The sequence below is a fragment of the Balaenoptera musculus genome, chromosome 21 (genome assembly GCF_009873245.2).
Source record: "Balaenoptera musculus isolate JJ_BM4_2016_0621 chromosome 21, mBalMus1.pri.v3, whole genome shotgun sequence".
NCBI classification, from domain to species: domain Eukaryota; kingdom Metazoa; phylum Chordata; class Mammalia; order Artiodactyla; family Balaenopteridae; genus Balaenoptera; species Balaenoptera musculus.
Genome location: NC_045805.1, coordinates 23138439 through 23154379, shown reverse-complemented (window position 1 = coordinate 23154379; position 15941 = coordinate 23138439). Strand labels below are relative to the sequence as shown.

General features: G+C 35.0%; 1 protein-coding gene across 2 annotated transcripts in view; it reads right to left on the bottom strand.

Moving 5' to 3' along the window:
• The window catches only part of TNKS (tankyrase), a 182220-nt gene that overhangs the window by 53971 nt on the left and 112308 nt on the right, over positions 1–15941 (bottom strand). For both annotated transcript variants that reach the window (XM_036838654.1, XM_036838655.1), the window contains exons 6-11: positions 15587–15681; positions 14045–14111; positions 13173–13359; positions 9454–9575; positions 7897–7988; positions 7726–7804 (exon numbers count right to left, since the gene is read on the bottom strand). In XM_036838654.1, the coding sequence (XP_036694549.1) occupies positions 7726–7804; positions 7897–7988; positions 9454–9575; positions 13173–13359; positions 14045–14111; positions 15587–15681 (642 nt within the window). The remainder of the gene's footprint in view (positions 1–7725; positions 7805–7896; positions 7989–9453; positions 9576–13172; positions 13360–14044; positions 14112–15586; positions 15682–15941) is intronic.

The window sequence follows — 15941 nt, the reverse complement described above, 5'->3', positions numbered from 1 at the left end:
TCTTAAAAAGCTAATTTTGTTGAATACTGCTAAATGATTATGCCAACTATTATACATATACCTTGAGTCTACAGATGTCTGTAATTGGTTTTCTAAGAGAAAGTAGTTTCCTAGGACGTTATCTATCTTCCTGAAGCAGGATTTGTTCATGCCATCTGCCTATTCAAAATTTCCAGTGGCTCTCCAAGTACCATGAGAACAAACCAAAGCTCTCCAGCTGAGACCAGCAAGATCTTGTTCCAGCATATCTTTTCAGATTTTCACCATCCCCCATGGACTACCTATTACTCCACCTACTGAACTAACTAATCATAACTTCTGACTAAAAAACTCCTTTGCTTTCCTGATTGAGTCATTATTTAAAATGTATTCTTTGTATTTTGTCTATTTCTATATATCTAATTCTTGGACATTCTTAGCTTAAATTCTATTTTCTTCATGGAATTTCTCCATTCTTTCCCCTAGCCTGCCACCACTAACAGAAGTAATTGGTCTCTCCTCTGAATAGCAATCTACCTGTACTTTCCAATCTGTATAACAGATATTCAAGTAGACTGTGTTAGACAAGACTATTTTTAGATTTTAAGTCCCTTAAGATAAAGAATCTTTACCAAATTCAAACTTCCTATATACCTCATAGTAACAAGTGCAATACCTTGCACACCGGCTGTTTGAAAATGGTTGGTAAATGGAGGGCTCAAAAGATGACAAATTAGTAAATTCTGATGATAAAGAATACTGTTTTCAACATACTACTCTGTATACTGAACAAACATTAGAGACTATCAAACTATTCACTAACCAAAAACCATGCATTTCTTCTTTCTCTAGAAATTTGGAGGGAAAAAAGTTAAATGCCTGTGTTGATAGAATTGTTTAATATTGAAAAAAACGGATTCACTTTATCTATAATAAAAGTATAATTTACGTTTTTACAGATATTTACAGGCCATCGTTATCCACAGTGGGATATACACAGTTAAAAGTATCTCCTGTGAGGAATGAAATAAACAAAATAACCACAAATTTCATTCTTAGCTAGAATTCTGCTACAGTAATCAATACTTTACTCTAATAGGCTGTTAATCCTTTAATGTGTTATGAACCCACCAGAGTATGGAATTTGTCTAAGAAGTTAAATTTTAATATAATTTGAGAAACATGAAACTAGATTAATGTTTACTAGCCAAACTTGAGTATTATTATTTGTAAACCTTCAACATTCAATGGAATTTTAAAAGGAACAATCAAGTTCTCTGAAAAGAGGTATATTATATTATAATGGTGCATACTTTCTTTGCTTTCTTAAAGGGGTACTTACCTTGCCCACATGCCCTAACTGTCAGAGAAATAAGTTGCAGAGAGCATAGCTGATTAGACTCGAGGTGCCAATCCCATGGCTGTGCTGAACAAACTGAAGTCTTATTCATACGCTCCCTTTCTCATCCCTGAGATTTGGGAGAGATGGCAGCTGCAGATGGTATATTTTTAAGCCAAAGGCTTATAAAGTAGGGGCTGCAAAGACCATATTTGGGCCATAGAGAAGTAAAACAGAAAAATATAGTCTATAAAAAGAAGAATGAAGCAGATGAACAAAGACTAGCAGAGAAAAGAAAGCCACACAATCTCAGAAAGAGAGAGACAGACAGACACAGAGAGAGAATGGCAGCCAAGGTAACAGTTTCTAAACTTGTTGTTCCAGCTCTTAACCACACAGTTATCTCATAGAATTACTAAGCAGGTATGTGTATAAATAAGTATAAAACAGATTTCTACTTATGTCTAATCTAGATTCAGTCGATCTAACTGAACAGTAACTAAAATGTCTCTGAGACACTGGCCCCTTTGGACTTTATTTTGATATGATCAAACCTCAGATATTATTTGAACTATAAAAGCTACTTTGGATCTATATCTTTAAAAGCACTTTAACACCTTTGGGCTAATAGAATCTGCTTATCAATCCACCTCTAGAAGAGCATTAATAAAATCCTTAAAATAAGCTAACACATTTCTCCAAAGTGAGCAAAGCTCTTGATCACTCTCGATATGAGAAATAAGCCCATTAAATGCCAATGACTATTGACACAATTTCTTCTTACATACATTATAAATAAATCTGTCAAATTAAGACATACGAACATCAAAAAAAGTTTTCATGTTTCACACATTTAACAGATGCTCACTAATGACAAAATAGCAGTGCTTTCATGTATGAAAAAAAGCACTTCTGAATTAAACCTTTTGTATCTGCGGTATTAATAATACCGTATGCAATTGGGGCTTAGGTTGTACTTAATAATGATAGCAAACAAGGCAGAAGCAATAGAATGCAGAATGCCAGGGTACATTAACAATAATAAAGAAAAAAGGATAAAATCTTCATGTCTTTCCCATTTAGGCTTTACAGTAATCTTGTGAAGCAGGGGGTTGGTAGAGATAATTATTAATTTTTTAAGATACAGAAGTTTGCTCCTATAAAAGTGGATTTCTCAAAAAAGTTGGTTAATAACCCCATTTTCTTATAACCATCCTTTCCTTAAGAGTCATTTGTTTTCTGTCCTTTTGCTAAATATTGCCTGCTTGCCTCCCTGGACCCACATCCACCCTCCACCCTGCTCTGTGTCCTGGGAAAATCACGTGTATGGATCACATCAATGGGCTCTTTTGGTCTTTAACTTTTCGCTGTATGTGGCCAGTGGGAAGTAATGACAAGGGGACTGGTGGGAAGGAGAAGACTGAGGAGAATGGATTAGATATAGCCTTTACCAAAGGCTACAGATGCTGTCAGGTGGCCTGCTCTATATAGCTGCCCTGTTCTTGCCCCTTCAGGCCCAGGCTGATGATAGCTCCCACTTGCTGCTGGTACTACCTCACCCCTTGTTGATTTCCTGAACCTTGCCCACACCTTTGTATATAATTCCTTTATTAAACTTTCCTCAAATTACCCACTTTGAGTGTGCTATTTATTGCCAAGACCCTAACTAATACAACTTTCTACCTCTATATCTTTGGAACACTTCCTTCAAAAGCCACCAAGGCCCTTATGTGAAAATTGCCAAATTAAATGGATCGTCTACCTTGGTTTCTCTCTGCAGCACTAATCACCTGTTCCTTCTTCACACGCCGTTGCACTCAGTAGACACCATGATAAGCCTTTCAGTTTCCTCTTCCCACTACTGCTCCACAAACATGAGTAATCCTCAAACGTTATTCCTTGACTCTCAACTCATCTTTCCATATTCTCTACCAGGAACCTTCCTCATTCCCACAACGTATGATCACTATGTCAATGGCTTCCCAATAGATCTTTCTAATCCTAAACTCTCTTTCATACTCTAGTGCTATATTTCCAACCACTAGTTTTATTTAATGTCCCTCTATCATATTAACTCCAAGTACAAAATCATTACCAAGACATAGGACACCAGTATTTCTTTCTAGCTTTCTTACTTCCTTAATTGTACCACCATTTTCTAAGTTTATTCCAGCACCCAATTCAATTCCAAGTACCACCATTTTCTAAGTCTATTCCAGCACCCAATTAGTCTTTCCAAATGGCTTTCGTCTTTCTCTTCCTTTTTCATTGCTGATGCCACTAAATTGGTTCAGGATTAGCTTCAAGTTTGGTAACTGCTTTAACTTCCAAACTATTTCCCACAGTATCCAGCACACAATCTTTATCATTTTACAACTCAATGTTGAGCTAGTGGATCAAAACAAATTATAAAGGAATTATATACATGTCTTAAATAAAATTTAGATAATTAAGGGAAATATATAGTATATAAGTTTGAAAAGACAAATACAGAAAAAAATACAATGCTCATACTTACTAGTAATCAAAGTATTGTTTGTATGCCACGTACTATACAACATACACATATATATAAGCTCATTTAATTTTTACCAAAAAAACAAAACAAACAAAAAACCACCCTTGTGGGGGAGGTATTAATACCCACATATCACCAATGAGTCAACTGAGGTTCAGAAAAATTAAGTCCACGGTCATAAAACTAGAAAGTGGAAGATTCTAAACTGAAAACTATATCTGTCTATGTTACATACACAATATGCTTAACTTGCAGAGTGAACCTGAACTTTGTATTTATTACCAAGTTTTACACAAAAGAATGCTTTGGCTTATATAAATATTACTAAGTTCTATCTGTCTAAGTAAAACAAGTTAGTTAATGGCATTAGATCTCCCTACCAAATTCTCTGCCTTTTCTGATTTAGTAGTCTTAGCTTGAGAACTAGGTTCATCATGAGGAGGGGAAGACAGCAGAATGGAAGAAGCAGCGTAAGAGGGCTGAATCCTAACTCAGGAGTGGGGTTGCTTGTTCAGAAGGTGCTTTTAGAATCAAATGGAAACAATGAGTCCTTCAAAAATCAAATTGAAACCACAAGTTCCCCAGAAGGAACACTAGGCAAGCAAACATTAGGGCCCAACAGTAGCTAAGTTGGGTCTTCATAGGGAGCTTTTACTTATGCATTAGTCACCAGATAAACTAGCCCTGAGGGATAGCAGTCTGCCTTGGGACCGGGAAATGAGTGAATGCTAGGATGGAAATTTGTATCTATTTGTTCCTAACCCTGATTAAATATGATTTTTTTTCCCATTTAAAGTGTCTAGTCGCAGAAGTTCTCAATTTTATTGAACTGAAGTGGAAGGACTAGGGAAGATATACTAGTCTAAAAGGCATTCTACATCACTGGCAGGGCGGTTAAAATTATACATGCCCCACTGATGAATTGCGACCTTACTGATGAGAATGTACTGTGAACATGAAGGGCAGAAAAAAGATTTAGAACCACAGACCTAGAGTAATGCTGACTAGGATAGGTTATATAAAATAATGTTATTTCTCATTGAACCTTCAGGAAATAAAATGACTCATGGGAGACAACAAATAGATACTTTCCCAAAATGAAGGGCATTATTCATGGTTGTTCAAGAACATTATAAATGCCATAAGATATTTTTAAAAATAGGTAAATGATAAACATACTATGCTCTTAAGTGTAGGAGAAAGCCTACTTAGCTTATTATTTTGCTTGATAGAACAATAAGACATTATTTATGTAATAGTGCAGTAGTTGTACCCTGAAAATAGGTAATAAATCTGTAGAACTCTGTTCCTTTCATTCCAGCTCATCCTGACTGTTTAATTAAAAACATCAACCATCCTTTTAAAGCAAGGATATACAAATTTTTTTGGATCATGCACCTTAGGAGTAAAAAAATGTTTTAAGAACCATCTCAATATACATTTATGTACATTTGTAAATTATAACCAAGCAGGGCTAAACTAATACATAATAAACATATATAAAATTTATACAAAAAAAATTACAAAGGATGGGAAAGAGATGAAACAATTAAAAGTTTAAAAAAATTTTAAATTATTAGTCATACAAAATATCATTTGGCTCAATTAAAAAAAAATTTTAAAAAATCTTATAAAAATTATGTTGTAGATTTGAGGGTCTGATTCTAAGTTCATTTTCAATAGTTGGTCCCATTGGCTAGATTAGCTAAAAAGATTTCACATAGATATGTAGTGCCACTGGAAAAAGTGCATTGTTAGCAAAGCCTTCTAAATCACAGTGCTTATTTTTTAATGTAATTTACTAATTATGCTAAGGCTTTAACTGAATTCTGCTAGTAAAATTACATTTTTCTTGATTCTTGCAAACTTATTATGAGGTGTTGCATTAAAATATTTTTAATAGGTTCAAAAACTACCTGAACACAAATTTTTAAAAAAACCAAAAACTTTAAAACAGGTTAGAAAATCCTGTTGCCCAGTTTTTAAATTATATAGATATGACAGATGGGTGATAAATATACATCATTTTTCGGCAACAAAATCACAAAACAGTGGATATTTTCTAAAAATCTATTTTCAAAATGTCCTCTTCATTTGTTAAAGTTCCTTTTAAAGAGAAGTTACTTTCTCATTCACTCTAAAATATATAACTTTCACCTTTAAGGTTCTGATTATGTTTCTCTTTAAAAAAAAATGTACCTACATACAAGTAATAGTCATTTGTCACCATAGAACTATCAGCAAATTTTGAATTCCCTTATTTTCATAAAAAAAAAAAAAAGGGACAACAACTAAGTATGTCAACCTGAAAATCCTGATTCATGAAATAGCCAGATAAACTTTTTATGCTATAAGACTGTCATGGTCATTCCCTCTGATTTTCAACACCGGTATTTATCAAGATTCTACCATTTAGGGTAATATCCATAAATCTACTCATGTAAAGTGCAATGTGTCACAAAGTGCTGAAAGTGAGCAGACGAGTGAGTGTATCACGGTCAATCCCCCCACACACAACTCGTGTTCTTCCTCACGAAACACCTTGGGCTCTGACATGACTCAGAGAGGCTGACACATGGACATAATGAGAGTGCCAGCATCAGTCTATGTATGAAATATTAGTACAGTAAGTCCCCTACATATAAACCTTCAAGTTGCGAACTTCCAAAGATGCGAACGTGCGTTCCCATGTCCAATCATGTAAGTTAGTTCACATGTCTGGCATACATTGTTACATGCATGCATCCTCTACAAGTGGTTGTGCTTTTGTATACTTTAAAGTACTGTATAGAGTACAGTAGTACAGTATCATTATCTCAAGCCCAGGATGTCTGGAAGCAAGCATAAAAAGCAGTGGTGATGTAGCTGGTACTACCTAAGAAGCACCAGTGGTTGTACTGTACTACTGTACTTTTCAAGGTACTGTACTGTAAGATTACAAATGTTTTCTTTATTTTTTATGTTTGTTTTTTATGTGTTACTTGTGTGAAAAGGATTATAAACCTATTACAGTACAGCGCTATACAGCCGATTGTGTTAGTTGGGTACCTAGGCTAACTTTGTTGGACTTAAGAACAAATTAGACTTATGAACATGCTCTCGGAACAGAACTTGTTTGTACGTAGGGGACTTACTGTAGATCTTAACTTCTTCATTCGTAAATAAATTACTATTTTAATAAATCAAAATTCTAATATTTTTTTCCTATGCCCAATGGCTCATCTTGTATGTTCCATAGAGTGTCTGCACCCTACTTTGGGGACTCCTGCTTTAAAGTATTCACTCTTGAGGATTTAAAAATCTGCAAGTTCAAGTACCTCCGAAAAACAACCAGTTTGCTTCCTTCAAGCAAACTTTCCTCAAGCAATTTATGGAGTCATGGAGTTGCAGATAATGTCACTCAGACAATGCCAATAAAAATGGTTATTAAAATTTTATTTCTTTATATTAAGGTTATTTGAGAGAATTATTATCATTACCAGTTTGAAGGAACAAATGTTCTTTAAAATAGGTAGCAATATTTTACCTATCATTTACATAAATTATTTTCTGATAAACCATAATTGATGTTGACTACCAAAATATATCAATTCCAGTATTAAGGTAAAACAATGTAAAGCTGAAATGTATTTCAAATGATAAGACCATAGCCACATTTATTGCTTTATAGAAGAATGATAGTAAAGTACAATATAAAACACAGGTAATTATCTCTATTAGTAACAAGATTTAAACCAGCTTTAAAGGAGAATCTATGAATTCAAATACATGCTAACAGTCCTTTATAAGATTAATTTCTTCCGGAGAATCAGAGAGAAGAGGAATAGTCTTAAGTGCAGCTAGCTACTCAATGCCAAGGTTGGCACCTTATCTCAGGCATGAGCCTTACCTTTGCTCCATGTTTATGTAGAACTTCCATGACATCATTGTGGGCCCTTTCTGCTGCAACGTGCAGGGGCGTCATGAAACTATGGAGAGGAGGAAAGGAAAAGGTAATCTCCTAACTTGTACCACACTTGCCCTTTAAGAACTGAGCAACTCCTTCTGCAACTGCACTTACTCTTTATTTTTTTCATTAACATTTGCTCCTTTTCTAAGTAACAATTCTGTCACTTGTTTGCGTTTGGGATGCAGGGAGGCCACAGCACAGTGCTGTAAAGTAAAGAAAACCAAGTTAATAAAATAAACTTCTATGTAAAAATAGATTTCTGAATTGAATAGCACCTGCTGACTATTTAAAACACTGTTATCTCAAAACATATATTTTAACATTATGGAGATGATCAAAATTCCTCCTAAATACACTGGGAGTATAAAACATAAGCCTTTAAACCAAGGTGAAATTATGCTCTCAGTTGAGCAGTAAGAGACTTCGTTTCTTTCCCTTTAGCCAGTAAGTAATTATCCAGTATATATTTACTTGAAGGTATCAGAATACTGCCTCTCCAAAGCTACAGAAATCTATAACTGAATTACTCAATCCTTCAGTGGGCTGTCAGCCACATAGATCAATATTTCTCAAGCTCTTTCCCAGAGGTACTCCTAGCACTACAGGAGAATAAGTCCATACGCCCAGGGACAGGTAAGAAGGTAACAAACTTGAAGGAGCTTAGAGGGAGAAGTATTCTCAGAAATTTTATGTTTTATCCTCTATTTATACAACTTTTGTATTCAACTTCATTTTATATTCATGTTTGTCTTAAAACTGAAAAAGTAAGAAAACTACGTACTAATGAATAGAATGAACACTCTAAAAAAGCAGGTCAGGTTCATTCTGTGGCTTTGAGTGTCTCCTGGCAGAAATGCTGTGTAGCTTGAATGCATCTAAACCCCAGCATGAGAGCCATATTCTGAGCATACATACAGTTGGCCTATTTTGGTTTGGTAACTATTATAATGTTGTTTTTAGCAGGTACTGCCTACAGTTTGACCCTTTTGTGCCAGATATAAAGAATGTTAACTGAAGCAGATTTAGAGGTCTGTGATAGAAGCATCACTTATGCTTAAATTCTGAATTCAGGTGTAATCCAACCAGCCCTATACCTGAAACTTAATGTGGTCAATGACAAGGAACACAGAACAATCTTTCTGAAAGTACATTAGAAGAAAAAACATGAATAGTTTTAAAAACAATTTGTACAGTCTGGAACAAAAAAATTCCTAACCTTACCATTTTTCTATAATGAATGTAACAATTCTTTGACTACAATTGCTCAGAAGGATGATGCAAGTACCTTTGAAAATAATTTAATCGTTGATAGAAAGCAAATACAGTATTTATCTAGCAACCACAAGAAAAAGAAGATTCTATAGAGAAAAATCACATCTTGTATTTCATGAGAGCACTGGCCACAAAAGTACATTTGTTATAATATGGTTGGGTAAAGACAAAAGTAAAAATAATTTTCAGATTAAGGTTGAGCAAATGTCTATTCTCTCATCCAGGAAAGCAATTATCTCCCTAACCAAATTTAAAAATCAACGCAATCAATATTAAAATGCAAATTCCTGGCACTTCAGATACTAAAGTTACCTTAATGTTTCTGAAATGAAAATCGTATTTTGCATTTACACTACTATTACAGACCCAAGGAATGGATTAACAATAAGATCTTACCAGTGCAGTTTCATGAGACTGTGGTTGTTTGAAATTAATGATTTCCAAAGCAAGTGTTTTTTTAACTTTCGCTAGGTCTGCTTCTCTGGCTGCTTGTAGTAAAGAATGGCCTTTAAATTCATCTGTTAATGAAATAATGGTTGACGTATAAATATTTAAAATCTATAAAACTCGTTAGCATGATTATAAATAAAGTAGAAAAGTTATTAATTTTTTTTTAATCAGTCATCAATTTTATACACATCAGTGTATACATGTCAATCCCAATCACCCAATTCAGCACACCACCATCCCCACCCCACCGCGGTTTTCCCCCCTTGGTGTCCATACGTGAAGAATTATTAATTTTACACATTCCTCTATTTTAGCAACAGCAACAACATGACAATATGATGATAAAGGTGCGAAGGATAAGGGTGTAGGTTAATGAAAAATTTTGAAATAAGACTATTTTCTACTCAGAGTTCATAAAGATACTCACTCCAGCAAAGTTTTAAAACAAGCAACCTAAACGTTCACCAAATAGAAACCAGTTAAATAATTTGTGAACACTTATACACTGGAATACTTTATAACTCTTAAACAAAAAGGCAGATCTATATATAAGCTGAGTCACTTGGCTGAATTCTTTCTCTTTTCCTTTCTCCCTTTCCTTTGAGGGCCCCATGTCACTTTCTCCTCTTCTTCAAAAGACAGGAAGAGGGACTTCCCTGGTGGTCCAGTGGTTAAGACTCCACCTTCCAATGCAGAGGATGTGGGTTCGATCCCTGGTCGGGGAACTAAGATCCCACATGCTGCGGGGCAACTAAGCCCGCACACCACAACTACAGAGCCCACATGCTCTGGAGCCCACGTGCCACAACTGGAGAGAAGCCCGCACGCCGCAACAAAGAGCCCACCCGCCGCAATGAAAGATCCTGCATGCCGCAACTAAGACCTGATGCAGCCTAAATACATGAATAAATAAACTAATTAATCAATTAATTAAAAGGAAGGAAATTTTAAAAAGAGAGACACACACAGAGACACATGCGTGCACATACTTGCGTCTTATTAACTACTACTTGTCACTCAAGGTCTCAGTTCAGATACTTGGATAAGCCTTCCTGTTGTTCCCCATTAGGATTCCTTCTTATGAAGTCCTTTGTACTTGCCTTTAGCTGTATATCACAGGGCTTATCACACTGTCTTATCTGCTACGGTAGTCCCATCACCTAGCACAGTGCTTGGCATACAGTAGGTAGCCAATAAGTATTTGCTGCATGAATGCTGAATATTTACAAACTAAGTCATGGCAGGTTTGGGGAAAAAACATTTTTATATAACCTCTTGTTTAGTGGTACTTTATCACTGCTAAATTCTTCAAAGTACAGGCTTTTGAAACTTCAGAAATCCCAATTACCCTGAAAACTTAATATTTGTAAAATGTCTTAAAAGTCTCTCTTTCTAAATGCATTTTGAAACAAGAATAAAAGCTACTTTTAGTATTTTCAGGTCCAGTGTGTGCAGAACCCACACTATGGTGTTCAATTGGCTTCATGAAAACAAATAAAAAAGTAAACAAGAAAGAGCAAAAAAATGTGTGTAATGAAAATGCTGTAAACATGGGTATGATCAAAATATTGTTTTTGTTTCCTGTATAATTTTCTTAAAAAGAATTCTGTTGTTGTGGTTGCCTAGTATAAAGCAGTGAGCATGAGGATGAAAACTGGTGAGAAAAGTTCCAGCTTTGTTAAATCCTCTCCTTCAGGTAATTCCTTGGTAGAATCTTATTTAATAAAATAAAGGAGATACTGAGAAGGTTGCAAAGTACTCTACTCAGGGAACTTCTTCCTTTACAAAACTATACAAATTTAGGTTAAATCTTAATGTTTACAGTGGAATCAGGTAGACCAGTGAAATACAACGTAAAAACCCATAACAGTACTCATAATTTACAAAATGACTCAAAGGAAAAAAGAAGTCAAATGGTGACATGGGGATAAAGCTGAGGCCAGGGTATAAAACTAAAAGAAAGAAATTAGAAAAAGATGTAAAAAATAAATTTTGAGTTAAATTCAATTCAATAAACCTGCTGGGCATACAGCATGCACAATGCACTGTGCTAAGTTGGGGGTAGGCAGATACAGACCCAAGCACAATTACCATCAACTCATTTTTATTAGGTAACAAGGCATTGTGTAGGTGCCAAGAAGACAGAATAATAAAACCAAAGGTCTTTCTAAGAATTTAAACTTCACTGGGGAGACAGAACATCACATAGAAAAATGAACTATATAATGCAAGATAACATATGGCAAGAGTCATATGAGTGGGAGAGAGAATAAATGCACTTCTACAAGGATTCATTGCTAAGACATCTGCCCAGTTATAATCTGGTTTGTGCTGGCCTGTAATCTAGTAGATGTCAGCTGTTCCGGTACCAAAATAGGTTTAAATTTCCATTTAAACAAGATCAAAACTGCAAGGAACTCTTCCTGTTTTAACATAAACTAATTTACAATCTGTTTAAACTTAAATGATGTTTTCATTTTGACTATGCCTTTTTCTTAAATTATCATTTAAAGGTTTTCTCAGGTGTTTAAATCTAGTTATCTGATTCTTAGAATCCTAGATGTAAGAGAATATCAACCATGGGACAAATTAAAAATTAGGTAACGCCTACTTTAATTTAAACCTGTAATGCCCACGTATAGAATTAAATATATCTCAGTATTCGATATGACAACTAAATGTAATGTGGTATCCTGAATGGGATCCTGGAACAGAAAAAGGACTTGCAGTAAAAAAACAAGGAAATCTGAATAGAGTACAGCCTTTAATTAATAATGTATCAGTATTGGTTCATTATTTTGACAAATGTACCATATTAATATAAGATATTTATAGGGGAAACTGGGTATAGGGTATACAAGAACTCTCTGTACTATTTTTGTTAAGTTTTATGTAAATCTAAAACTATTCTAAAACAAAAAGTTTATTTAAAAACATGCATATGTAAACATAGGTAATATGTATCAGTATCTGAGAAGATTACTTCCACCAAATCATAAAAATTATCTTATTTAAATTTGGGCAAGTGATTGCACTTGGGCTATAACACACATAAATAAAAACATGAATGTGCAACTTGCAGGGCTTGGGAAATAGTGAGTACTCCATAATGTTAGATATCATCTATTACTACCAACAGCACAAGAATATAACCTCTGTGAGCTTAGAGATTTTTTTCTAGTTTGTACACTGCTATATTTCAAGTTCCTGGCACATAGTAGGTATTCAATAGATGGTTATTGATGGACTCATCCTCTTTTGTCTTAAAAAAAAAAAAAAGGAGCCTTACTTAACACATGAATTAGAATTAGGCTTGAATAAACACAAAATAAATATATGTATATGAGATTCCTGTAGAATTCAAAAAGAAAAGTAATGATAAGAAAAGAGGATAATAAACTAGTGAACATGTAAGAATAGAAGTCTATTATCTAAGTTAGACAAAACAACAGCCCTAATAACAAAAATAAGATATTCTAGGGACTTCCCTGGTAGAACAGTGGTTAAGACCCCGCACTCCCAATGCAGGGGGCCCGGGTTCAACCCCTGGTCGAGCCGCAACTAAGACCTGACGCAACCAAATAAATAAATAAATTAATATTAAAAAAAAGAAAGATATTACAATTTACAACTAGAGATGTTGACTTTAGGATATAAATACATACAAGTCAATCTTTCCCGGAGCTCAGGAGTTGGAGCCATATCCACGGCACTTTTGCCATGGCAGTTGACTAAAGTGGGATCGGCACCATGACTAAGTAACAAAGAGCAGACCTCTACACGATTCTTGGAAGCAGCCTCATGGAGTGGGGTAAACTGCCAGAGATCCATAGCATTAACACAAGCTCCATGCTGAATTGAGAAAAAAAAAAGTTATAGGTCAGTAATCATTTCACTGGATCAAATAAAACTCGTTTATTTGACTGTAAATTTCAGTTATAACTCTGAAATGTCAACAATTGTTTTAATTTCTTTAATTTCAGCTTTTAAAAAACAGTTTAAAATAAGTTGAATAATTAAAAAATTTTAAGGCAATGGTGAACATTAAAAAAACCCAATTTTATTATCTTAAAAATCTTGGCATGGGGCTTCCCTGGTGGCGCAGTGGTTGAGAGTCTGCCTGCCAGTGCAGGGGACACGGGTTCGAGCCCTGGTCTGGGAGGATCCCACATGCCGCGGAGCAACTAGGCCCGTGAGCCACCATTACTGAGCCTGCGCGTCTGGAGCCTGTGCTCCGCAACAAGAGAGACTGTGATAGTGAAAGGCCCGCGCACCGCGATGAAGAGTGGCCCCCCACTTGCCACAACTAGAGAAAGCCCTCGCACAGAAACTTAGACCCACCACAGCCCAAAATAAATATAAGAATAAATAAATAAAATAAATAAATAAAAGACAACTCAAATACTACCTCCTCAGTGAAGACTTCTGAGATCTTTAAAAAAAAAAAAAAAAAAATCTTGGCAAAAAACCCCCATGAAAACTCATGATGAGTTAAAAAAAAAGGCAAATAATATTCAATATTTTTAATTTCTCTTACCTTTAGTAGCAGTTCTGTGACTTCGTAATGTCCATATGAACATGCATTATGAAGAGGAACAAGTCCACTAAATGGAAAAAGGCCAATTAAAATACTAAAATTTCAAAGAACTTAGAGTCATTTATCCAAGAAGTGCTAAGAAACAAAATCTAATAAATCCTAGTACAATTATGTTTAAAATATTTTAAAGTATTTAATAAGAGAATAAAAAGCTAACTAATGCTCAACCTTTTGTATTTATCTTGTTTTATGTATGTCATTAAATATAATGATAAAAGCACCAATTAGAAAAGCATTTCGGTAAAAGGAAGAAGTGCATGTACTAATTGAAAATTGCATGCTTTAAATAGTAAGTATTTATAGACAATACATGTTAACTGATAGTGAATTGAAATATTCCTACCATTTTATTTCACTTTCATGGTAATTTCCAGCACAAGAATTCAATATCCAAACTATTACAACTTGCATATCCGAGTATCATTCTGCATGAGTCAAAGACCCTCTTTTTTGTGGTGTACTTATCTTGAGGACTCACCTACTGTACACCATCTGCTTTCAGACATGCACGAGGGAAAAGCGATTTACAAGAGCATCAGGCATTTGTGCCCCTATACTACGGGAACACCACTCACGTGGCACAGAACCCGGCGCAGGCAAGAGAGAAACAGCACCAAAAAGAGCAGATTTGAAATGATGGACTCCTCTTCTGAGAACTGTCTCAAGTACTGAGCTCTTTCTTCTTGTCTATGTTTCCTGACATGGAGAGGGGCAAAGTGAACGAAAGCCTGCTCCAGGGCTTCTTTTCTTTATGCTGCTCATCAGTGTAATAGGAACACTACTTCATCTGGGCAGTCAGGTCAATTATCTTTTAGATGTTAAAGTGGCATAATGAGAAATGTTAGCCCATCACATAGGCTAGCAGACCCAATTCACGTGTCCCTGGAGATTAGCTAGGAAAGTGGTACAAAGGTTTCCAAAATGCACCTATTCATAAAATAAATGACATACTGCTTTCTTGGTTCCCAGACACCTCTCTCCCATATCAACCTTCATAAGGACCTTTTAGGTTTTCTCAGTTTAGATGGCCAAGATTTCATCAGGAAAAAATTAGAATATTGTATACTTACGTATACTTATGATTTTAGTTTATTAGTAAGAGATGGTCCTTTCATACCTGATAAATAGGATAGTTATGTTACTGGATTATCAGAATTTTTTATTTATCTGTCTTTCTGAAGTGTAACTTAAGAGTTGAAAAATAGTAATTGCAATTGAGAGAAACAAATTTTAACTTCAAATAATAGAATACAATAAAATTAAACTAATTTAGGAAATTGTTATGAGAAGAACCCTTAATTAGTAGGAACATGAAAATGAAGTCAAATCACTGTGAACATTCTTAAAATGCTATACAAGCTGTAAGGCAATGGGATATAAGACTTTGTCTAGTGCTCAAAAACTTTTGTGTATCAGATGTTGAAAACAAAGCGTAAATATCCATGAATGAAACCATTACAGGAAATACGCTGATACACATACCCTTTGTCTTTTGCATGCACGTCAGCACCATGCTGGAGAAGAAGCTGAACGATCCGAACTCGGTTGTAGCCCGCTGCTAGATGTAAAGGAGTTGACTAGACAGAAAAGAGAAAGAAAGACGTATCCCCCTCTTCAGGTAAATAATTCTTGCTTTGGCATCCAATCTGTATTTATTTATTTAAAGACAATGAGTGTTAACATACACAGAAAATACTGAGGTGAAGTGCCAAAAATTCATATTTCCTAGCTGGATGAGAGACAATTCACTCACCTCAGGAGTAAATTCTAACTTCAGTGCCATTCACCTACTTCTCCTACTGGTTTTTCAAGGCCTTCAGTTATCAAGCCCTACCCT